Consider the following 26,835-nt stretch of genomic DNA (forward strand, 5'->3'; position numbering starts at 1 on the left):
CATTCTTTCAATGAGAATGTCACCCACCGTCTTGCTCTTGATCTCATTTTCTTTTGCCCATACATTCATGTATACGTATACTCAGCTGTGATAAATATGACAAAAATGCCAGTGAATCTTGAGTCTCTATGTCCAGCCCAGGGCCATCTCCTGAACAGTCACAGAACAGTGATCACCTGCTGGGCTTCTGCACTTGACCATCCCTCAAGTTCTTCAAACTCCTCATGATCAAAATGGGCTGTGCTGCCACTTTCTGATCCTGACACACAATGTCTCTTTGTCAGTAAACATCACCAGAATTCCAATGTCACTGTCCAGTCATCTTGGACTCCTCCCTCTCTGTCACCTTCCACAATGGATTGGCCACTAAGTCCTACTCATTCTATTAGTGTAAAAGGAACCTGGATGCTCCTGCTCCTATCTGAAGCACCATCTTTGCCCAGTATAGTATCAATAAGAAAAAAAAAGTAATGTAAATCTTTACTGTAATCTCCCTGCAAATACCAAAGGGTGATTACAGAGTATGACACATAGCAGACTGCACTAAAAGCCTCTTACTCATCCATTTCCTCTAAAAAGTTGACCACTTTTCACAGCATGGTGGTTGAGCTATCTCACTCACATACTCTCTCCTCTCAAAACAGGCTCAAAATCCCTACCTTGAAGGATAGAGGAGGGTGGAAGCCTGCAAGTATTCATGTAGGACTGTAGTTTTATACTGCCATATATATTTGTTGAATTTGTGAATTATCCTGTGTGCATGATATGCCTCCTTCTCTCCCTCACAACTTTGTTGCTGCCATATATGTTCAAGTTTTAACCATTTTTTATTCTTCTCTATTCAAATAACTTTTCATTTGCCTATTTGCCTCTACTCTTTCCTTTGTCCAAATTCATCTTCCACACTGCCACTAAAGTCATCTCTATAAATCAGATCTTTTCATGCTATTCTGCTGTTTAAATCCTTTACTGCTCCCATAACCTGTAAGGTGAAGTTCCAATGCCCTAGTCCAGCATCTAAATCTTAAAGATCAAGGTAGGGTACTGCCTGTTTCTCCAAGCCCTGCCTTCTGTAGCTCTGCCTCAGGCACCCAGAAACCCTGAAGGGTTTCTACTTCCTAAGTGTACTGACTGGCTACATCCAACACTTCGCCAGACATCTGTACTTCAAACTCAGCGTGTCCAAAAGTGAACTTAGCATCTTTTCCTTCCCTCCTCAGCCTTCTTGTTTTCATTTACTGGCACCACTATCTACAAGCTAAACTGTCATTCTTGACTCTTCCATTTCCCTTTCCCCTCATATCCAATCAAGTTTTATCAATTTCACCTCCTAAATTCACCAGTCCACCTTCTCATTATTTATCTTGACCACTGCATCAGCCTTCTAACTTCTCTGCATCCAGTCCTGTCCCCTTCAAATCCATTCTTCACACAAGTGTCACAATATAGACAACTGACTAAATTTCTTAACATCGCTTCTAAGCTCCTCTCACCCTAGGGTCATATGCCTGCCAGCTTCTACAGCCTCCTTCTGTTTCCTGCTTGCAACTTCACATTCCAGGACTCTGAACACCCAGGCACTGGAGTTTGGGGATAGGAGTCCTGGCAAAGATGCAGGGGTGTGTGGAGGGGTGTGGCGGATAGGTAGATGGCAGGGAGCAATGCTTTGAGGCAGAGTTGTTTTATTTTTAAAGATGGATTTAAATAAATACATGCTTTATGGAATTGAAAAACATATTCAGGGAAACATACAAATTGGCAGGACAGTTTCAACAGAAAGTAGAAATAGCATGTTATGGTGGGAAGAGCTCAGAACTGGGAGTCAGAAGTAGAATTTTGTCTTAATTTTTCCCTTTCCTAGCTGGGCGAGTTTGAACAAGTCACTCATCCTATCTGGGCATGGTTTGCTTATCTGTAAAAATGAGGTGGGTGGATTAGATTCCCAAAGGTCCTTCAATTCTTAAAATTTATGAGTTTAGCAGAAAAATTCCCGAAACATGCTCTATCTACGTTCTAGTCTGCCACTCAGAAATGTACAATAGAAGCTGCAACGTTAGAAATTTTGAGTTAATTCTTCAGTGTTTCTCACAATACCTGGAGCCCACTTCTTACCACAGCCCTCAGCTCTCCCCTTGCCCTCTGCATCCTCTGGATTTCTGGGTCGTCAGGGAGGAAGAGACACATACATCTCAGCTACTAACTCTTCTCAGGTTTATCTTGGTCTTACAAAAGCCCTAGTAACGGTGTGCATTTTGAAATGCTCTCAATGTCTGGTTGCTGAGGCTAAGTTATATTTTAAGAGGTAAAAGCAGCAATGTGAGAGAATAGATTTGCAGTGCCACCAGCATGCAAATCATTCATTAACACTTGCACAGAGTTGTGACCTTATGACTTCAGTTTCACAGAATTCAGTTCTCCAAAGGGTCAAATTAAGCAGCCCTACAATTCAAGTGCATCATCGCCAGCTGTTGCTGATGGGTCAAAGACACAGAGACCAATCGGTAAAGACCAGTTTTCTCTGAAGTTCAAACTGCACTCTGTTCAAGTGCTATCATGTGCTGTCACTCCCATCAAATGTATATGCATGAATTCCCACAATGTTAGATATTACACATAGATTTTTAAATTATTAAATTAAACTTAAGCACCGTATTTAGAAATTGCTTTAGGGTAGCTGTTCTCAGCTCTGGCTGTGCATTAGAATCACCTGGGGGAAATTTTAAAAAATATACCAGTGCCCAAAACTACCCGCTAGAGACTCTCATTTAATTGATCTGGGTGGATCTTATCCACTAGAAATCTTTTTCTGCTTACTTTTGTGGGGAATAGAGTTTTCTTTGCTCTTGAAATTATCACATCATTTTTTTAACACCAGAATTAATGGAAGGACTTGGAAAAACTGCTGTGCCTACTTCTCCATCCTTCTGATCAATTCATTCGTCCCTCTGTCCGTCTGTCTCTGTGGGTACAATGGTATGTCAAAGGATGTAGAGAAGACCAAGGTAAATATTTGATTCCTGTTAGCAACTCCACTGGCTACAGACCTCTTTATAAACTGCCTTAGAAAATTTAAAGAGAACTTTACAATAGAGCAGAACATTCTGATCAGCAATATAAGCTGTAAAAATGTGGCATATACTAAATAGTTTTAAATTTTCTTTTTTTTAAATTAACTTTTTAATTAAAATATAACAAACACATAGAAAAGTATACAGTTACAAGTGTATATCTGAATAAGTTATCACCAGGTAAACATAACCATGTACTTCTTCTTTCCTCCTGAAAGGTACACTATCCTGACTTCTAACATCACAAAATAGTTTTGTCTGTTTTTAAACTTTATATAAATGGAATCAAACAGCATGTATTTCTTCTGTCTGACTTCTTTTGCTCAACATTGTGAAATTTATCCATGTTGTTAGGTATAGCAATAGTTTGTTTATTTTTATTGTTGTACAGTATTCCATTGAATGAATCCCACAATTATATATCTAAGAGTTGGATATATAACTAGTACTGGAACTACACTGTCAGGCCTTTCAAATTATAGCAATTTGGTAGTTGTAGTGGAATCTCATTTTGGTTTTAATTTATATTTCTTATAGCTAAAGAGTGGGCTTTTTTTTTTTCTTTTTTTTGAGACACAGTCTCACTCTGTCACCCAGGCTAGAGTGCAGTGGCGTCAGCCTAGCTCACAGCAACCTCAATCTCCTGGGCTCAAACCATCCTTCTGCCTCAGCCTCCCAAGTAGCTGGGACTACAGGTGTGTGCCACCACATTTGGCTAATTTTTTCTATTTTTGGTAGAGATGGGGTCTAGTGCTTGCTTAGGCTGGTCTTAGACTCCTGACCTCAAGTGATCCTCCTGCCTCGGCCTCCCAGAGTGCTAGGATTACAGGTGTGAGCCACCGCGCCCAGCCAAGGCTGTGTTTTTTGACCATTTGGGCAGCTTGTTTGGTGGAACATCCAAGTCTCATGCCCCTATTTTTTCAGTGGGCTTGCCTGTTTATTTTTAGAAAAACAGGAACAAAAGGAACACTAGTCACTCCAAAGAAGGACAAAGTCACATTCCTAACCTGGAAAGAGAAAACTGAAATAGTAATAAGTTTAGGAAAAATAGCTTAAAGTCTTCTTTAAAACAAAAACAAAATTTCCTCTAGGAGTGTGGTGCTGGTTAGTTACAAAAGTACCCAGTCACCAGTAATTCTTGCCCGGACTACAGACTGGACAGGCCCCTCCCACAAATAGATCCCCCAAACAGATTCTTACGAGGTCAACTGCTCTTACCCTCTGCACCAGTCCCCTACCACCTTCCTATTGCATAGACAGCTATGGGCAGGAGAGTACAGAAGGTGCTAAAATAATGTGCTAAGTGGATAATTTACTTCTAGAACGCCAATCTGTAAGGATGGATACCGAACCGAAGCTCAGAGATGTAAATACAGAAAGGCCACCACGAGTCCTGCTTACCGGAGCTGGAAGTGCTTGAGCTTGGTAACCAGCAGCGTGTACTGGGCACCCAGTGGTGCCATGGATGCTACATCTACAAAGATCAGTTTCTCCAGGGGTCCTGTTTCATTGGTTGCTTCTGAGGGACATAAGGTGCGGCTCACTTCCTGGTAGTTATAGCTCCTCTGGTATCTGTGGCAGCCAATGGAGGGAAAGATCAGCAAGAACAAGAAAGACTCAACGAATGAGCAGGGAAGCTTAGCTCCAAATTTGTTTTCAAGTCCTTCTGTTTTAAATTTCAGACTGGACCTCTTGATGGAACTATTGTTGTCAGCATTGAGTTGTGCGATGTGGTCACAGGGACACGAGGACTGTTCTGTGCTGACTGTTCACTTAAGCAGTGTCTATATTACACTAAGCCATCCTCCTAATTCAGTGAGGAAAAAATATCAGATTTTGAAAGGTAACTGTCCTGATAAAACAACCAGCTGATTCCATTTTTCCATTCTTCAAACTTTCGCTAAAATAGAGGGTAAAGAAAGCCCCTGAGTTCCAGTCAAAGCTTTCAGAGTCGTTATTTCAATCCTCAAATTCCCTAACCCTTAAAAATGATGTAACCCCATACTATGTGCCTATTTTGTTTGCCTTCTGGGTTTTTCTCATTGGTGCTATAGTGCCTTATACAGTTCTTCCCTGAGAAAGTAAAAACTTCGTGGGGGCAGGGACTTTGTTGTTTTTCCACTGCTGTATCTCCAGCACCTACTACTTAGTAGTGCTCAATAAATATTTTGAATGAAGAGTGCACATATGGTGGACATTTCAAGGAATGAGGGAGGTCTTACTCATTTACGTTGACTGCTGGGCCTAGCCCAGTGGATGACCCATTATCCAATCAAGAGCTACCAGATCATTATGGTAGAATTTAAAAATGGTAAAAGTTCTTCTAAGTGTTGCAAATTTAGGTAGAGTGCCTATCTGAAATTCAAGAGGATGGAAATCAAACAGAGCTGAACAGGTCAGGGCATGCACCATGACCTTTGTTTGCATTTTGCATGCTGTATGCATAATATCTCAACATTTCAAATGTCTGTTTTCTCCTTTCATTAGAAAAAAGACCAGTTAAGTTCTAGGACATTGAAGAAAACCAAATGCAGTGAAGTCATCTGGGGGAAAAAAAAATCCACTTACAGTCCTTGGAAGAGCAGAGGGACCTGCCAGGACAGCACCTCTTTCTGCTGACGAACCACAACAAGGACTGGGTAGTTGAGATTCTCAGAGGAACTGTTCACATACACCCTCACAGCAGTCACCTGCACGGCAGGGCAGAGAGAGGTAATGCAAACTGCACGCAACCCCCCAACACACCACAGCTGCCATCTGAGGCTCAGAAAAACTTTAATTTCTGACATTTGCTTCTCACGATAGGTCATCCAAATGCCCCAGTTATTCTTCCTCAACCAGAGCGAGTCTCACCTTGATGGCACATTAAAATTGCACGGGGAGAGTAAAAAAACCTGATGCCTGGGTCCAACCTGCCAAACTTCTGATTCAATTGGTCTTGGATGAGGCCAAATTAGGGTGTCCTCAAATAGCAGCCTGAGGAGTTTGAACTGTGCAGTCAACACAAGATTTTGAGAATAAACCCAGAATAGAAAAAAAAGATACTGATATGCTTTTCTCCTTATTTGAATATAAATCCTAAAGATACAAATATCCAAAAAACAAAACAATCCCTCCTACCCTCCCCCCCACCAAAAAAAAAAAAAAAAACACCCGCAAGACCCTGCGTTGCTGAAAACCTTTAATTTTGGGTTGGTAAATCACTCTGTGTTTCAAACAAAAGTGTTATGACCACATTTCATTAACGGATAGCAGATGGCCTCATGTGCCCACCAACGACAAACCATAACGCTGTCCCAGCAACAGATATCACAGAGTATTTCTCTCTTTGTCCTGCTCCAAGGCATAAATCAATCTCTGACATAAAACACATTTTTTAGCTCAGCAGCTCCCTGGCTCCTTCTAAATACACTTGTCAACCCAAGAATTCAACCCAATCATGGCTGTTTTAAAGACAGGAAAATGAAGTGTGGCCCTCAATTTAGATGGTTGTAGTGGTTTCCTTCAATTTTCGTAATGCCATAGGCAACACAGAAGAGAACAAAATAGAAGAAAGGGTAAAAAAGAAAAAGCAAAAATTGACCTTCCACATGAGATTTTGTTTTTTTAATGCCCAGTGTTCTCTTGAAAACTCTTTTATTAGGGGAAAGAAAATGAGAGACTAAAACCCTATGTAGTTAAACCCTGATAATCTATCACACATTCAAAATAGAAATTGAGAGGACGCAGAACAGTGTGGGTGTCATATATTGTCATTTTGTTCTCTTATATCATTCTCCCTGATCAAGCCACTGCTTCACTTTTTCAATGTTAAAACAGTCCAAGAGGAATTTATTAATTTGATAGGAAGTGCTTGCTCAGGGAGTGTTTTCTTGTGCCTACACTCTCCATGTTTCCATGGAAATTATGCTCTAGCTGGTAATTGCCAAAACCATATCTCTAGGGCAGACTTTCTTTCCTAAACTGGGATGTTCCACAGGCACCTCAAACTCAATGTATCTAAAATGGAATCCATCGCTCCTTTTGCCCCTAACTTTAATTTCTTCTGAATTCCCTCACTTGTTGCATGGCCCCACCATGCAGCCATTCATCCCAGCCTGAAACCTGATCCTTCCTTCTTCCTTCTTTAGCTCCCTCCATCAATAGTTCTACTGCTTCTATCTCTAATACTGTCCACACTCAGGCCTCCCCTGTGCCCCCAGTGGCACTGTCATGGTCAGTCCTTCGCCACTGTGTCCTTCCTTGACAGCTCCCTTGCTGGTCTTCCTACCCCCAGGCTGCACTCCCTAGGATGCCATTTCTTCTGTCATTCCCCTGCTGAGAAGGCCTTCTGTGGCTCTGAAGAATTTTCAAGTTTTCCCCAAAATAACAAGAATCCTATAATGAATATTTATGTGCTTATCCAGCTTTAATAATTATTAACACATGTATTTTATTTCATTTATACCTCCTATTTCCTCCATACTTCCCCACTGGATTATTTTAAAGTACACACCAAAGATCATATATCATTTAATCCGTAAACAGTTAAATCTATACCGCTAAAACATAAAGCCTATTCTTTTTAACATAAATATATACCATTATCTCATTTAGTAAAATCAATAATTCTTTAAAATTATCTAATATCCACATGGTGTTGGAATTTTTTCAGTTGTTACAAACATTGCTTTCTTTTCAGTTTTTTAAAAAAATTGGGTAAAAATAAGATCCACACATTGTATTTGGCTCATATGTCTTTTGAGTCTCTTTTCATCTAAAGGGTGCCCGTCCCTCCTTTTGGGGGGCATTTGTTTGTTAAATAAAGCAGTTCACAAAACAGCAGTACAAATCTGTAGAAGGATCACATTCTGGATTTTGCTGATTGCACCTACAGTGTCATTTAGTCCAGCTTAAATCTACAGCAGTCAGAACTAAGGTGAAACCTAAGGAAAGCTGTGAAATAGGCAAGCTTCATCTTTAGCTTGTCTGCTTCCCTCTTTTCACCTAGCATGCAACCTCCTCTGCCCTTCTTAGTGCCAGAGGGGACTTTCCTCAATTTTTTTTTTTCAAACTTTGATCTAAGGCAATGATTCTCAAATTTCACTGTGCTTCTTAGCAAATCAAATCCCTCAAGTCAACCTCTAACATTTCTGATTCAGCAGATCAGAAATAGAGCTTAAAAATGTGCATTTTTCACAAGCATGCTGGGGGATTCTGACGTACATGGTTTGGGGCCTACACTTTGGGAAGGACTGTTCTAAAGAAATGATCCAAGGGATGACCCCATCTGTCAGGAACCTGCCAACTGCCCGTTATTATGAGATGCACATCTGTGGGATCGCCAATGTTAGAGTACGTCTGGAAGCTGGTGGCTTTTGGGGGCTGAAACTGGGCTGGCAGAACAGATGTGTCACTGCCATGTTGATCTCACTGTCCTGTTCAGCTCCACACTCTCATTTTGTTCATGGTCTGGTTCTTGTAATCCACTTACTTTTTTGTTATTTGATAACGAGCTTACGAGTCATAATAAGAACAAACTCAGAGATACTGGCATAATAAATTGCAAAAAAATATATTAGTGTAGGAGATAGAAGTCACTGGGCAGTTTTGCAAGATGAACAGATAATGTATTACCCCCAGGAAAGGATGAAAAGCCCTGTTCAAAATTTGCTTTGGCTTTCCTGAGGCTAATGTGCAGCTGAGAAAATTGGATTACATTTGCAGCAGTGAAGTAAGTAAGCTGTGTAACGGCAAAACTAAATGGAGGACAGGGTATTGACCATACTTAATGGGCCCTGACACCTTGTAACAGACCATTCTTAACAGCTAAGAGTCTTCCTCCTGTTGCTTCTTCCTGTTGACATGACAACAAGAGCACTTCCATTACATAGATCTTGCTTTCTGCCTATGTTTACTACAAGCAGGAAATTGAATTGTAGCTCAGAGAGAATTTAAGTACTTCCGTCTCTAATATTATATAGATCACAATTACGAAAGGTACTAAAGCTTAGAAACTCCCTTTTTAATCTTACAGAACATGTCAGTAGCGAAAAGTTCCAAATTATAACTAATATATTCCTGTTGCATAAAAAGGATGAAAAGAGCTTAATTCAAAATCTAGTTTATTTTTACTAAAATAATGAGAATGTAGCTCTATTACTGGGAACATCAGATTAAGAATCAGAGATTATTGGTTTCCATTATTGCACATACCATTGTTTGCCTGTATGATCTTGAAAACCTGATTCCACTTGTAAAGAACCTACAATGGTATTTGCTGATGGTCCCTTTTTCAAATGTGTAACTGTCTAAGTAACTCTGTTGCATTCACTGGGTGTATATCTGCAGGTGTTTAGGTCCTTTGGTTCTCCCTTCCTCCCTCCCTTCCTTCTCTTCCCTTTTTCCTTCCTTCCTTCCTTCCTTCCTTCCTTCCTTCCTTCCTTCCTTCCTTCCTTCCTTCCTTCCTTCCTTTTTTCCTTCCCTTCCTCCCTCCCATGCTCCTGCCATCATTCATCAAACATTCACTGAGGGTTTATTTACCCTAAGTCAGGAGCTATGGGAGATGCTGGGGATACACTAAAGGCCACCAATAACATCACAATATGGTGGGTATTATAGTAGCACTATGAGCAGGTGCTATGTGCACACAGAGGACAGTGACTAACCCTGTGAGGAAGTCAGGAGAGCAACACAGAGGCTGATCAGCCACTTCCTAAGGTAATGAAGTTGGGCTCTTCCACACAGGTCCTGCCACTGCCTACTTGATGCATAAGACCTTGACTCACAGTGTTAGAAAACCTTACATCTAGGAAGGTGCTCAGGGAGATCATCTAGCCTGACCCTCCCATTTACTTCTCTCATGAGAAGCCCAAGACATAGAGGTAATGTGACTTCCCCATGGATACTCAGCTATGGAAGAATCATGATTAGAAGCCAAGTCTGCACACAGGGCTTGGGCAGAATATGTTGTCATCACTATTTTGAATGCTTGGCTCCACCAAACACAAGTTCAAGATCTTTTCCTATTATTCCACCATGAAATCAAGAAGCTATATAAACACCATAAATGAAGGAAAGAGACAAGCCACAGACTAGGAGATATAATTTGTATATATGTAACAGACTAAATATCAGTATCTTGAATATATAAAGAACTCTTAAAACTCATAAGAAAAAAACAACCAATGGAAAAATAGGTTAAGGATATAAACAGCAACTAAAGAGGGGAAGAATGACCACAGAACATATGAAAAAGTACTCATAAATTTATACTCATCAGAAAGGTACAGCCTCAAAAGCATGACAACATCATGTTTGCAAGGATGTAGAGAAGTAGGTACTCTTGCATTTGCTAATGAACAATTGCATATTGCTATTGTTATTTGGTATAACCACTTCAGAGAGCAAGTTGGCAATATCTACTATTGAAGTAGTTGAAGATCAGCTCACGTTACATTTCAACATTTCCACTACTAAGTTTATACACATAAAAAACCTCTTACATATGCACAAGCAATCATGAACAAGAATGTTCATTGCAAGGATAAACATTGGTTGCAATAATAAAATTTGGAAACAGCCTAAATGTCAACAAAAATCAGCTAAGTAACAGAAGCATAAATAAATAAATTGTATTCATGCAGTGAAATGCTATACAGTGGCTAGAAGTGAATGACCTGGAATATGGATCAGCGTGGCTACGTTTCACGAAGATAAATTGAGAGCAAGAACAGATGGCTAAAGGATACATACGGTTCCATTTATGTAAACTTTGTAAACAAAGCAATGCTGTATTTTTAAACATATGCATCTTTAGTAAAATATGCATACATGGAAATGATAAACACCAAATTTAAGATAATGGATTTCAAGAACTTTGAAGGATCTGAGACTTTACCCCACTTACCACAGTGTCATCATATTTGGTGAAGACACGAGTGTCCTGGGTTGGAAACAAAGAACTTTATCACTCTTGTCATGGCAAGCAGCACTAGCATCACTTCCCCTTGCCCCCGAGTACCATGAAGGTGACGCAAATGGGCCCAGATGGCTGCCTACACTCGTGCAGTGGGCTGCGCTGCAGGACAGGAACCCTGAGCCTCCACAACCTAAGGCTTTTAAAATGGGCAGAAAGCCCACCTGCCTTCTGCTCCAGAGGGAGATGTTGACTATTTTCTGAGGCTGTTTGCTACGCAAATACCCTTGACATGATAATATAGGAAAAATTTCATTCAGTGCCTTCTTCTAAGATGTGCAGAAATCAAGAGACCTATGAAAGACTGTCTTCCCAGTGACGTTTGAGGATGGAGGAAGAAGATCAAGGTGAGGGGAAAACAGGACACTTGAATTAATTGTCTTTTTATTTCCTAAGCTGAGTCTTGTGTACAGAGATGCTTGTTACATTATTTTCTGTACTGGTTTAAACATATAAGTGTTCCATAATAATAATAATAAAGAAGCCATGATGTGCTGGCCTTTGTGTTTGCCTACTTCTGAGCAACAACCCTCACTTTATTCAGGGTCCTTGTCCCCAAAATACACCCTCCTTTGACCTTCTGGCTCATTTGTCATGGTCTCTACTTACTCCAGTGTTTGACCTGCTTATGCTAACTTTGTGGATTAGAGGCCCCCCACATGCAAATGGAAACTGTGTTTCAGGATGTGGCTGTTAGCTGCCTCCATTTGTCCCAGCCTGCTGCAGAACTTTGCATGGTCTTTGGCCTCATTAATGTGGTTCATTTCTGCATTGCTCTACCCAGAAAAGAAATATGGTCAGGGGACCCAGGTACTACGTTGACCAGTAACGTGGTAGCCTTGGTTCTGTGTTATCAGATTAGTTTTCTAGGATGCTGTGACAAAGTACCACAAACTGGATGGCTTAAAACAACAAAAATTTATTCTTCCACAGTTCGGGAGGCTGGAAGTCTGAAAGCAAGGTGGCAGCAGGGCCATGGTCCCTCTGAGACTCTGGGTGGAATCCTTCTTTGCCTATACCTTGCTACTGGTGGTGGCTGGCAATTCTTAACATTCCTTGGCTCGCAGCTGCATCACTCCCTTTTCTGCCTCTGTAGTCACCTGGCCTTTTCCCTGTGTGTCTCTGTCTTCACAGGCTGCTGTCCTCTATGTGCGTGTCTGTGTCCAATTTCCTTTTTCTTAAAAGGATTTAAGTCCTATTGAATTGGGGCCCGCTCTAATGTCCTCCTCTTAACTTAATCACACATGCAACGATCATGCTTCCAAATAAGGTCACATTCATAGGTTCCGGGGTTAGGACCTCAATATATATTTTTGGGACAGCAATTCAACCTAGGTTTGTAAGATTTTTAAGTAATAAATCGTTCTCCAAAACTCTATCTTTTGCTGTCATTTTATTTTTAGCTTGTATTAATACTTACTTGCAGTTAAAGCAAATTGAAATGGAGGCCAGGCCGGAAGAATCCCTGAGCAGACAAAGCCAGTTAGGCCTCATAAATGCCCTTAATCTTTCTTGATTTGCAAACATAAGCAAAACTTAACTTGAGCTGTTTCTTGCAAATGCCTACATTAAAGAAAAATGAAACTTAAGGCCAACCGACCAGAAGCCACATACCAACTTATATAACTAGAGACTTTCCAGCAGGATAGACCAAGTAAGGCAATTGGGTAACTGTAATCATTGATTTTTTTTTTTTTGGCTTTATTTCTATTTTTACCCTATCAAAGCCTTCCTCTTGTGTTCCCTTAGCTGAGCCCCCCAAACCACTTCTGGTTTGGAGCTGCCCAATTGATGAATTGCTCTTTGCTAAAATAAACTCTTAAAAAAAAAAAATCTTATTGTGCCTCAGTTTATCTTATAACATTGCCAAGACCTTCACTGGGCTTGTGCGTCACAGCTGGGCTGAGTGAAGGCAGGACTTTGGGGACAGTCCATTATGTGACTTGTCATATGAAAACAGCTGCACCTGAGCAAAGCAGCCTCGCAGCCCTGAGTCTTTTTCTTATTAGAGGCTAGCAAGTCCTATTCGATGAAGCATTTTATCCCACGGTTTTCATGACTACTGCAAGGAGTCGAGCTGCTTCAATCATAGCTTGTACTTTTTAAAAAGATAAGCATTAAAATGATTCCTATAGTTATTGATGTGACTGTTTAAAATTCTCTTAGCCTTGATTCAGTCTTGAGAAACTATCTTCTGTACACTTACGCCATAATAAAGAAAGATATGTAGACCTGGATTTTATTTCTAGCACTAACATCTACTAGCTGGGTGGCCTTGGACAAATCACTTAATTCTCTGGGGCTCAGTTTCCTCAATTGTAGAATGGAAACAGTAACACTCAGACTATCCATCTCCCTGGGCAGCTTCGTCAGTCAAATGGTAGGTGCTGTGGAATGGTGTTTTGCGATCTCACAGAGCACCAGGCAGTGCAGAAGGCAGAGCTATGTCCACTCCCGTCTATTCATCAATCAATCAGTTATAGTGTGGAGGCACACTTACAAGTCCAATCACGCCTGGCAAAGGAAAAAGTTACATCCATCTCACGTAGTATATTAATTTCCGTTCAACAGCTTGGCTTTCAGCTAGCCTGGAACAGCTCGTTCATCTCATTGAAAAGAGCAGTTTACCCCTTGGGAGCTATTTATTCGCTATACTTTTAGGTTCTCAGCATTTTGTATGCAGAGCACTTTTCTAGGAAGCGTGCTTTACAGACCTCATCTCACCAATTTCTTTATGCCAACAATAATCTAGACATAAATACATTTGTGTAAGCCATCATCTTTTGGTTTATGATACAAATTTTATATTAAAATTTTCAGTTCCAATAAAAACATGGGAAAAAGTTGAAGAGTATAATCATTGGCAGGCCAGGAATACAGAATGACACACAGTCAGACTCTGGCTACTTTAGGATGAACTTTGTTCATCTGATAAATATTTAACTCCCTATCCTGTGCCAGGCATTGTTCTGGACACAGGAGATGTATTAGTCAGCAGTGGGCACACAGTCACTCTCCTATTTGAGATCAGAGGTTTGCCTATGGGATGCCTATTAAACAAGCTATTAAATTAACGGTACAGCTCCTGTGGGAGTGCACGGCATAGACTTTGGGGGAATAGTTTCCAAAAGGATGAGTAAGAACTAACCTGAAAAATGCAGGGAGGGCAGAGAAAGAGAAATGTCCAAAGGGAATAGTGTAGTAGACATAGGGAAGGGGGAGAGGAGAGAGAGAGTGAGAAGTGTGCTTGAAGAATTAAGGGAAAATCAGTTTGGCTGGAGCATGAGTTGTGTGAAGAGCCATTGTAGTGCTGAAGAGTGCTGTAAGTCATGTTAGGGAGGGTGGGACTTTATTCTAAGGGCAACAGAAAGCCTTTGGAAGGTTATAGCTGCCACTACCCCACTGACGCAGTCATCCCTGGAAACCCCATGTTGCCTCTATTGCTGCTGGGCAACTGCTTCCTTGTATCATTGGTTCCCAAGTCAAAGTCTGGGGAAGGCAGACCCGATTGGCAGTTCCCAGGCCACGTGCCAGGCCTGAGCTTGCAGGGAGGGGTGGGGGGGGAGGGGAGGGGGCATGAGAGAGCCAGTGCTTGGTGTTCAGCTCTGTAGTGGAAGGGGCTCTACCTCCAGCTGAGACTCGTGCAATGGGAGTTCCCCAAACACATAGGAATGCGGTTCAGATGTTGGGCGGTCAAAACATGGCTAAGCTCCGCTACATCTGGGACCCTCCTTACATGCAATAAATACCAAGACCATCCTACAGAACAACTGTTCCCTAGAACACATTTTAGGAAATACCATCCTGGATATTTTTCATGGGAACTGGTGTCAAAACAGATATGTCCTGAAGGCTCTAACCTATTGTGGGCTGCCTTTGCCACTCACTCCAAGAGCTAAACACCTTCTGTCTCTCCAGGGTTTCTCACAGGTTTTGCATCAGTTTCTCAGTCCCTCTGACCTCCCTCCTGCTGTAGGCATCCTTAGGCTTGGTTCCTAGGAGACAGCCAGCACCTCGTGTTGATTCAGCAGCCTCATAGCTCCCTGGTGTGCTCATCTCCTGTGCATGGTTCCTTTTCTCCTACCTTTCCTGCCTCTTTCTCACTGTCTCTTGCTACGTCTCCTTCTCCTGTGAGGGGACTGAAGAGGGAAAAATAATTACTGTGTGGTTTGAGGGAGAGCTCAAGGATCCACTCCCTGGATTTTATTTATATGTTGACTGATTGCACCGCAGGCAAGTTTCTTCTAGAGCTATTCTGAGGCCTACTTAATTAATGCCCTGAAGATGGAAAAGCTATAGAAAATTATTGTTATGATTACAAGAGTTATGATCTGATGTTTATCAGCTATTTATTTCTGTAATAGAATTTATTGTCAGACTGGTGTCATTTATAACATTAAATAAGCATTTGTCAGGATATAAATAATACCTAAAGGAAACTGCTTTCTAAACAAGACAAAACCAATCATCTGCAAACAGTTTCCTCTTCAAAATCTTTGAAGACAATTTCTTTTTTTTTTTTATAATTTTTTATATTTTTTATTTTGGAGACAAAGTCTCACTCTGTTGCCTGGGCTAGAGTGCTGTGGCATCACCCTAGCTCACAGCAACCTCAAACTCCTGGACTCAAGCGATCCTCCTGCCTCAGCCTCCCGAGTAGCTGGGACTACAGGCATGCGCCACCATGCCCGGCTAATTTTTTCTATGTATTTTTAGTTGTTCTTTCTATTTTTAGTAGAGACGGGGTCTCGCTCTTGCTCAGGCTGGTCTCAGAACTCCTGACCTCGAGCGATCCTCCCCCCTCGGCCTCCCAGAGTGCTAGGATTACAGGCGTGAGCCACCGCACCCGGCCCCAAGATGATTTCTTGAGACAAGCAGAAGCGGCTTCAAGGAGGGCCATGTTTAAGAGAGAAAACCGTGACCTCGTGGTTCAATGGTAGCACGTCTGACTCCAAGAGAGAAAGCCATTTCTAATTGTGGAGTAAACATTGTGGCAGAGATGATATATGTAATACTACTTGAATTCACTCTGATGCTCAGATGAGATACTCCTGCTTGAATGGGCAGAGACAGAGGGCTGCAGCACCCCAGCTGTCTTCCCCACACATCTTGATCCCTGCCTATGTCTGGGTCCACATACCTGTTTTCAACAAATGCCACAGCTTGAGAGTCCTCCATGAGGACATTTTGGGGGGTGGATTTTGGAGCTACTCAGCATCCAAAACCCTTTCATATTTTGGAGGAACTTCCCCACCGCAGCCCACTGTGTGAGTTTGTGGGAGGCAAGTTTGCCTGCGGCTGTCAAAGGGGCCAGATACTTGACCCCTACTTGGATAGCAGGATACATCCAGTTGGTACTTTCAATCATGAGTAAATAACACAAAGATGCAGGAAGAGTTTGGAATTCACTGGCAATGGTGGCATGAATGGGGTGCCTAGCAGCAGGACCCAAGGGTGACCACATCTAACGGCAGTGGAGGTGGTGGTGCCAGGGTGAGGACCTCGACCAGACTGTTCCTGCTGTGTGACTGTGGCTATAATGTCCTGTAGCTTAGCCTCCCTGGGTCCCCAAATGTTGCCTGAGCCTGATAACTCAGGTGTGTGAGCTACTCAATACCCTTCTAATCTCCTTGTCTTTCTCCTTATGTGCCAATTTTTATCCCTTTCTTCCCCAGGCCAACATTGTCTCTGTCCCAGAAAGCTATAACTCTTCCTCCCTGGTGAAGGCGGTGTGGAGAGAGAGAGAGAAGACAAATACAGATTTTTTTTTCTTTTTAGCATGTAGGGGAGAGGGCTAAAATAAAACTGTGGGCATTCACATGTTACCTTTTTGGCCTATAACATATGCTCCCAGTTAGGAGGTTAATTAAGATAGTTGTGAGTCACTTTGTTCACAAAGGGCAGTTAAATCTAGAGGGACAGAAATAGTCAGTTAGTCCTGTTTGTCACGGTTTATCTTCACGGCTGCTTAGTGGAGACCCAGAAATACCAGTTCTTGGAAATAATACTGCCCCGAAGTTAACAGATGGGATAACTGTTCAGGTCTCTAGGCTATGCTGTGCCTGGCACAAAGAAGGAACCCCGCATTGATGAAAATAAAACACACACACACACACACAAAGAAGATTGGCCCTCTGGGATCCACAGGGAGTCACAGTAAGATCTTCAGTGGTAGGAAGCTGTGGCTCTTTGAAACGTTGAAGAAAATCTGACAACTTCACAGTTTGACTTATAGTGTCAATCCTGCTTGCCTGGGTTACACAGACAAATGGGTGCCTGGACAATTCACGGGGGAGAAACAATAACAAAAAAGACTCTTGTTTCAATTTTCAGTAATTGTAAGGCAGTCAGACATAAGGCCCTTAAATTGCATGATCAAAAGACAGGACTGTGGCCGGGCGTGGTGGCTCACGCCTGTAATCTTAGCCCTCTGGGAGGCCGAGGTGGGTGGATCGCTTGAGGTCAGGAGTTCGAGACCAGCCTGAGTGAGACCCCCGTCTCTACTAAAAATAGAAATAAAAATTATCTGGACAACTAAAAATATATATAGAAAAAATTAGCCGGGCATGGTGGCACATGCCTGTAGTCCCAGCTACTCGGGAGGCTGAGGCAGTAGGATTGCCCAGGAGTTTGAGGTTGCTGTGAGCTAGGCTGACACCATGGCACTCACTCTAGCCCGGGCAACAAAGTGAGACTCTGTCTCAAAAAAAAAAAAACAAAAAACAAAAAGACAGGACTGTGAAAGTATGACTATAATATCTTAGAATTGTTTTTATTGTTGTTGATATGCATAACAGCAGCGCTATTGTAGGATTGAGAGTGATTTAGCAGAAATGTTCTGAGGAAATATCCTCTGGAACCTGAATTACATTCCTGGCTGTGCTTCAATTTTTTTTGGTCACCCTTTGGTGAGCATGTGCTTCAAATTAGTTACATGATTTTGGACAAGTAATTTGCATCGCTGGCTCTCAGTCTTCTGTTCTGTTAAGTGAGAAGAGATTAGGTGATTTAAAAGAGCCTTTGAGCTCTTAAGTTTAAAGTATAATTACCCCTTTCTTATGGCTCCAAAGGATATTTTATACATTTCTTTTAGTGATGGAAAAAGGAGCTAAGCAGACTTGACAAAGATAACCTTGTTGACTTGAGTAAAGGAAATGATGGTGTTGATGGTTTCCTTTGCTGTGCAGAAGGTTTTAGTTTGATACAATCCCATTTGTCTATTTTTCTGTTGTTGCCTGTGCTTTTGAGGTCTTCTCCATAAAATATTTGCCCAGACCAACATCTTGAAATGTTTCCTCTAGGATTTGTTCTCATAGGTTCATAGTTTGGGGTCTTACATTTAAGTCTTTAATCCATTTTGAGTTGATTTTTTTTTTTTTTTTGAGACAGAGTCTTACTCTGTTGCCCTGGCTAGAGTACCGTGGCGTCGGCCTAGCTCACAGCAACCTCAGACTCCTGGGCTCAAGTAATCCTTCTGCCTCAACCTCCCGAGTAGCTGGGACTGCAGGCATGTACCACCGTGCCCGGCTAATTTTTTTCTCTATATTTTTAGTTGTCCATGTAATTTCTTTCCATTTTTAGTAGAGATGGGGGTCTTGCTCTTGCTCAGGCTGGTCTCGAACTCCTGACCTCGAGCGATCCACCCGCCTCAGCCTCCCAGAGTGTTAGGATTACAGGCGTGAGCCAACACGCTCGGCCTTGAGTTGATTTTTGCATATGGTTAGAGATAGGAGTTTAGTGTCATTCTTCTGCATACGGAGATCCAGTTTTCCTAGCACCATTTCAAATATGTGGATTATTTCTGGGTTCTCTATTCTATAGAACATTATCATTTAACATGAAAACCACTGATTCTTTTGTATAAACAATTAATATTTTAATACACATTCTTAGAGACTTACTATATATGAAAGCCAAAGGATTTTAGACTTAGGACTTAATAGAATACAATGCTGACTTCAGTTTTTAAGTAAAATACAGGTCTTCAGCCTTTTTTTTTTTTTTTTTGTGCTAGCCTACTAATGTATTTAAAACTAAGAAAACCACAAGGTCTCCATTTTCAAAATATCCAAGAAAAGAAAAAAAAGGCAATGATTATATAAGTGTGTGTGTGTGTGTGTGTGTGTGTGTGTGTGTTTAGTGAAATAGAAAAGACTGATTGTATCATCTGTCAGGTCCATGAAATGTTCAATATTTTCCTTTGCAAATAAGCAGAAAGGATGGCGAGGCCCCAATTCAAATAGCTCATTAGATGTACCTTGGAATCATTAATGCACCATTTCTGTGTGTTGATGTGGGACTTCTGCTAGCTTCAGAACTAAACAATGTAGGAAGGCCTGGTGAACATATCTGGGGTGCTGCATGGCAACGTGGTTACATCAACACTGTGTGGTTATTTTTGTTTCAGAAGAAGAAAGAAATGCCGACATCTTTCAGCAAGAAAGAGGTTTCAAGATATCACAAGTATGTTCAAGTCTCTTGGTCTTTTAGATTCAAGTCCACAGTGAGAAATGGTATAGATTACAGCAGTCCCCAACCTTTTTGGCACCAGGACTGCTTTCATGGAAGACAATTTTTCCCACGGACAGTCTGGGGATGGGGGGTGGCAGCAGTGGAGCTCTGTAGCTCAGTCCCTAACAGGTCACTGACCGGTACCAGTGCAGTTATAGAAGATACTTCAAGTATTAATATCAAGTTGAAATCAAGCAGGAAAGGAAGAAAGGCTGAAAATCTCTTACACATTGTATCCGATGCCTAAAATATCCTCTTAGAATGGACTATCACAGCAGCAAAAAAATAAAACAAAACGACAACCAAAAAGCCAAACCCAACATGATAGCAAGCTTATTGACATGACACTCAGCAGGAATACCAGCAAGGGGAAAAAAAGAAAAACAGGAATTGGAATACTAGTTCAGCACACGTGGCAGGAGTGAAGAGAAAAAAAACAAAACAAAGCAAAACAAAACAAAATCGCTCCCAAGCAGTGAGGAGCCCCACAGGAAACTTTTAAAAGGAAGAAGAAAAAAAAGAGTAGCTTTTAAGAAACAGTAAAGTTTTCATTTTCTTGCTTTTAAAGAGTTAGAAATGCTTTTTTTTTTTTTTTTGGCCAGAAGTTTATCCTACTTGTCTATAGTTAAGAAAAAAAATTATAATCTGACACATGGCAGTAAAGTGTCAGAACACCAAATCTTAATGATTGAATAAGATACAAAATGCAATTCACTGATCTTATTATCAGTGGGGAAAATGAAGATCAGGGAGGGAATAGGATCTGCTGAAGGTCCACAGGTAGTTAAGGGATAAAAACACACATCTCCTTGGACCCCACTCCATGCTCTACCCTAATACTGCTCTGCCTCTTAGTTGTTTGTTGTCCTTGCCTAGGTAAAAGTAAAACTTGTTTATTGTAAAATATTTAGAAAATACATACAAGTACTGAAAAGAGCATTAAAATCTCCTGCAAGCTCATTACGCAGGATATAATTCAAAGTTTAACATATTTCAGAAACCAGTAATGAAAACTTGTATTACAAAAATATGGCTGGGTGAGGTGGCTCACACCTGTAATCCAAGCACTTTGGGAGGCTGAGGATTGCTTGAGCCCAGGAGTTTGAGGTTGCAGTGAGCTATGATGATGCCACTGTACTCTAGCCTGGGTGACAGAGTGAGACTCTGTCTCAGAAAAAAAAAAAGAAAAAGAAAAAGAAAAAGAAAGAAAGAAATTCTGAGAACTCAATAGTCCATGACTTGAAATGGAGAAAATTGTGGACACAAGTCAGACACTCAGGAATTCTTGCCTATCACTGATATAATTTCACTATTGTGGCTTTCAGTTTCTCATGAAAAAAAATTATGTGCTCAGCTCTTTAACTGCAAATTCAAAACTGAGAACTTCTGTACTTATTAAATGGTCTAGAGGAAGATCTGCTTGGGATCCACCAGATAATATAGATGATGGGACCCAAGAGATGACCTGGATGATGACTGAAAATATCATCTGCCTTTGTGATTCCTTAAAAGCCATGAAAATAGTATTATTTTGCTAGTGATGGGGAGGGGAGAGAAGAAACCTACTTTCTGTGTTAGTGTGAGAGAGATAGTCTTAACATGCCCAGTATATACAGGTAATACGACTGATTTTAAGGGGGAAAAAATCCCATAATACTTAGAATGGTAGGTTATTTATAATGATATTTTAACATAAATAAAAACAATGAGTAATTGGATCCAGTAGGAATCTATGAGTCCATACTGATACCAATAAAATCAATCAATCAGTGAGAGAGAAGAAAAGCTCTTTCTTACAGTTGAATGTCAACTGATAAATGTAGAAGGAACAGTGAATTAGGAAACCACTAATTGGAAACCCTCATTGTAATATCTGATTCGGGCAAGACTAATTAATGGATGCTGAAACTAGTTGTTGGAAGTTTGATGAGGCACAGGATATTTACATAGTCTCAAGGTATTGCTTCACAAATTATTTTTTAATTATCAAAGGAAAATAGAAACTTTACAGCGGAGAAACTTGTGAGAAGCTATTTCAATCAAGCAACCAATGTCAACCACACTAGTAACAGGAAAACCCAATATCATGTGCCTCTGATATCATGCACTCAGGATACAATGTCCATCCCGTGGCATTCTGCCAAAAATGTATACCCTGAGTATAATTGTGAGAAAACGTAAGACAAATCTGAATTGAGGGACAATCCATAAAATAAGTGGCTGTACTCTTCAAAAATGTTGAAGTCCTGAAAGACAAAGAAAGAATGAGGAAATGTTCCGGATTACGGAACTAAAGATTCATGACAGTTAAAAGCAATATGCATTATTGAGTCGTATCCCGGACCAGAAGGAAAAAAATCACCTTTTTTAAATTTTGGCTTTAGAAGACATTATTGGGAAATTGGTGAAATTTGAATAAGGTCTATTGATTAGATAGTAGCATTATAATAATGTTAATTTTGTGATTTTGGTAATTGTTTGATGGCTATGTAAGAAAATGCACTTATTTATGGGAAATATACACTGAAATATTTAGAGACAAAGGAGCAGCATGTCTGTAACTTACAATCAAGTGTTCCAGGAAGAAGTATTCTGCTTTAAAGGAGAGAGAATGCTAAAGCAAATTTGACAAAATATTAACAATTGAGAAATACGAGAGAAGGGCATACTGGAGTTCTTTATAGCGTTCTCACTTTTCTGTAAGTTTCAAGTTATTTCAAAATTTAAATTTACAGAGAAAAAGCAATAGGTAGAGGAGTCTAGGAAGAAGGTATCAATAGCAGCATGGATTTTGAATCTCTCTTGATGTCCCCTGTGAAAATAGAGTAACTGGGATAGAGAACCAAAATTTGAAAAATAATATCTGCAAAAAAAAAAAAATCCTAAGTGCTAAGGTATCCCTACAAACCCTAAAACATGAGTGGGTGTGAAAAAAATTATCAATAGCTTCAACACCTGTACAGTGTTAGCAACTGGGAGGTGTAGCAGAGGAAAGGCATGGAGCTCTGTGGATCTGAGAATCAGAGAACCCCAACATTCTTCAAAAGGTACTCACTGAGAAGACTGGAGGGCCAATCTGAAAACAGCAGCTGAACCTGAAGAGGGCTTTTTTGGCTCCAATTTTTGGGTAATGTAAGGATACTTCAGGAAGTACAGAACATTCTGGAACAGTATGGGCCTCATGAATTCTCAAAATTAACTAATGAATACTCCCATCCTAGACAAAACCCTGCCAGAGAAAAAGCTGTGGGAGTTGAATTCAAATCAAGCAGGTTGGAGAATATATGGGCAAAAAGAAAAGTCTCCATAAAATGGGGGAGGTAAGCCGTGGAAGCAGATCTCGGAAAGAAAATCATATTTTTCTTTTTTTCTTTTTTCTTTTGTTGAGACAGAGTCTTGCTCTGTTGCCTGGGCTAGAGTGCTGTGGCATCAGTCTAGCTCACAGCAACCTCAAACTCCTGGGCTCAAGTGATCCTTCTGCCTCAGCCTCCTGAGTAGCTGGGACTACAGGCACGAGCCACCATGCCCGCTAATTTTTTCTATATATTTTTAGTTGTCCAGCTAATTTCTTTCTATTTTTAGTAGAGACGGGGTCTCACTCTTGCTCAAGCTGGTCTTGAACTCCTGACCTTGAGTGATCCTCTGGCCTCGGCCTCCCAGAGTGCTAGGATTACAGGCATGAGTCACCGCGCCTGGCTGAAAATCATATTTTGATCACTTCCAAAACACAGCAGAAGGAAGCTAGGAAATATATCTAGATCTTTGTTTCCTTTCTAAAAGTAAGGATACTCAGCAATGTAAACATGAGTGGTAGACAATAATTGCAATTAAATCCCATAAAAAGTCATTGAAAGTAAAAGAGAATAAGAAACAGAAAACATCATTTCAAATAGTGAACATATGCCGGAAAGGCATGACTATAAAACAGATGAAAACTATAGCCTAGTTTTTAAAAATGAGTTAAAAAATTATGAAAAATTTTAAAACTGTGAAAGAAGAATGTAAGTCAGAACTTTAAAAATTCAGAAATGAGATGATTGAGAAAATAAAAGTTTAAAAAAGGAAGTGGCAGAACTCTGAAAAAATTAGAAATCTAAAAATTGTTTCACAAATAAATATTAAATTTGAAGGAGCACAAGAATATAATAAATACCTCAGTATTTTCTTAAGGAAAATAGAAGGTGAAATGGAGGAAAAAGCTTTAAATTCAGGCAGGAAATAAAGAAAGTGATAAAAGTAATTCTGGAAAAATGATAGTTACAGAAAACAACAAAGAAGGGCCAATATAAGCGTAAAGGGAATGCCAGAAGAAGATAATTAAGCATTGGAACAGACTAATCCTAAAAACTCCAATTTAAGAAAATGTTTCTGAATTAAAAAAAAAAAATGATTGAAGCTATGTAGTGAAAAGTTACACCACATATGTGGGAAAATTGACCTATAAGATATAGTCTGGTAAAACTGTTGGATTTTAAAGAAAAAGGGGAAAAATTCCTTCAGGAATCCAGGAAGAAAAATAAAATTGCTTATAAGGGAAAGAAAATCATTTTGTCATCACTTTTGCTAGAATACAAAGGAGCAACATATTTAAAGCTCAAGGAAAAAAAATATGAGCCAAGGATTTTATATCCAGCCAAACAGTCCTGCAAGTACAAAGGCTGCAGACAAACTGTTATGAACATGAAAGAACTCTGGGAATACTGTTCCCATGATTTCTTCCTGAATTATTCCCTAGAGAATAAGATTTAGACAACCAAAATGACTGGAGGACATTAACATAAAAACTAGATCTTTAAATATATACGTGCCTATAGAACCAAGACTAAAAGTTTGTTATAAGGAAGATAATATAGCTTATAATGACTATATCCTGTAATAATGCAGATACAACTAACCAAAAATGGAGGGTGAATGGAGAGAATATATGGTAGAATAAGTTTCTTTCTTCCTTCCTTCCTTCTTTCCTTTCCTTTCTTTTCCTTTCCTTTTCTTTTTAGAGACAGGGTCTCACTCTGTCACTCAGCCTGGAATGCAGTGGTGCAATCATAGCTTACTGTAACCTCGAACTCCTAAGCTCAAGATATACTCCTATCTCAGTCTCCTGAGTAGCTAGAACTACAGGCACACGTGATCATACTTGGTTATTTAAAAAAAAAATTTTTGTAGAGGCACAGTCTCACTAATGCCCAGGATCATTAATTTCTTTATAGGTATTAACTAGGTATTTAGAACTGGGATTTGAAGAAAGAGAGGGAGAGAAAGATATCAGCTAATTTCAATATTGTAAATCATTGAGAAATAATAGACAATAGGCAAAAATAGAGGAGACTAAGGGCATTATATAAGTGTATTAGTAAAAAGGAAACCACTAGAACAAAGACAAAACTGGCTTAAAAATAACTATTTTCTTTTATAGGCCATTACTTATAGAGAAATGGAAGGAAGGGGATGCAAAGGACAAGGATAGAAGCTAGGATTCTTTGAATATATCATATTTTGCAGATTTTTGTTTTTAATTTTCAAATAAAATTAAGAAGCAATCTCTAAAAGTCAGAATCAAAATGAAACAATGAACCTAACAAACTGATAGCATAACTGCACTAAAAGGAACTACGCTACATTAGTTTAGAGAACATCAGTTTGACTCAGTGGCCATGATGAAATATAATCTAAGGTTTAAAAAACTGCAAAAATAAATTTTAAACTGTTTCCAATAATCTTATTGTTGGTGGTAATGATAATATCAAAAATGTATGTATACTATGGGATAAAGATAATGAGTAACTGCACTAGTTTGATGTCCCCCCTCCCACCACCTCATGTTGAAATTGGATCTCTAGTATTAGAGGTGGGGCCTAATGGGGGATGTTTAGGTCATGGGGGTGGATCCCTCATGAATGGCTTGGTGCTGTCCTCATGGTAATAAATTCTTGCTCCATTAGTTCCAGTGACAGCCCACTGTTAAAAGAGTCCAGCACCTCCTCCTACTGCTCTCTTGCTTCCTCTTGCACCATGTGTTCTCTGCACATATTGGCTCGTTTCCCTTTCACCATGAGTGGAAGTATTCTGAGGCTTTCACCAGGTGCCTAATCTTCCAGCCAGAATTGTGAGCCAAATAAACCTTTTTCCTTTATATTAATAAATCATCCAGCCTTTATAGCAACACATATGGTCTAAGATAGTAACTAAATTGATCTAGTTGAGAATGAGGATTTTTGGCATGAGAGATAGGAGATATAGATAATATCAATGAGGTTATGTAAAAACACTACATTTCTGAAGTTGAAATGGAAGTAATAGTATAAACTTATGATATAACGTATTCCTTAGTGCATTCCACTGAAAAGGCTTAGAAAAAATTTACCAATCCATTCTTAATAAGGGTCTCTAGTTCCCAAGCTATGAGCTCTAAAAAGATCAAAGGAACCTGACCTTACTGCAGAAGGCCAATTGTAGAATGGGGATAGAAATAACTTTTCATGTAAGAAAGCAAGGAAGCTGTCAGAGAGCATTTGGGTTTTACCAGGAGAATTCAAGAGCCAACTTGAATTGGCCTTCAATGGCTGAAGATGGAAAATTTGAACTTAAATAAGAATAAAAGCTGCAATTAATTAAAATATATCAAATATATTTAAACCCATAAGCTCATGATTATGCTAAATAAGAGCTCATTAATCATCATTATAGGATGCTAGAAGACCAACTCATCATTCTGAAAATTGGTAAATAAAGGATAAAGAATGAAATATTTACTCCATGTTTTTTTTGTTTTGTTTTGTTTTGGAGCAAAAAAGGTTACTTCATGTTTCTTCACAAACAGCAGCTTACAGTAACCAATAAGCAGATGAAGAGAAGTTTCTCATTACCGAAGTATTCCAGTATATAAAATGGAAGATAAATGATAGAATTAAAATATCATTATCTTACTGCTCCTAATGAATTCATGGAACTAGACAATGATGATCAATGGTGGCTATCATCAAAAAAAGAGACAAGCAAACATTATGTGCCTCTGGGGGGAAATATACAATACCACCTCTGATGTAGTCTTGCCAAAAAAGAAATCAGATATATTTTTCCATACCTGAAATGTCTTTACCTTTCTTTCTGCCTATCAAAATTCTGCTTATCTATTATGACCTTTTCAAGTCTCATTTCCTCAAACAAAGCTACATGTGGTATATACGACTTCTTTTAGGTCTTGTAGTACTTGGAGCAGTGCTATACAATAAAAGTAAAATGTGAGCCACGTATGTGTTTGAAAATTTTCTAATGTCTATATTTAAACAGTAAAAAGAA

General features: G+C 39.8%; 1 protein-coding gene across 5 annotated transcripts in view; it reads right to left on the bottom strand.

Annotated features, from left to right (window-relative positions):
• SIDT1 (SID1 transmembrane family member 1) overlaps positions 1–26,835 on the bottom strand; it is an 82,855-nt gene that overhangs the window by 50,795 nt on the left and 5,225 nt on the right. For all 5 annotated transcript variants that reach the window (XM_045540257.1, XM_045540262.1, XM_045540261.1 and 2 more), the window contains exons 2-3: positions 5,637–5,758; positions 4,470–4,640 (exon numbers count right to left, since the gene is read on the bottom strand). In XM_045540257.1, coding sequence (XP_045396213.1) covers positions 4,470–4,640; positions 5,637–5,758 — 293 coding nt within the window. The remainder of the gene's footprint in view (positions 1–4,469; positions 4,641–5,636; positions 5,759–26,835) is intronic.

The sequence above is a fragment of the Lemur catta genome, chromosome 1, assembly GCF_020740605.2.
Source record: "Lemur catta isolate mLemCat1 chromosome 1, mLemCat1.pri, whole genome shotgun sequence".
Lineage (NCBI taxonomy): Eukaryota > Metazoa > Chordata > Mammalia > Primates > Lemuridae > Lemur > Lemur catta.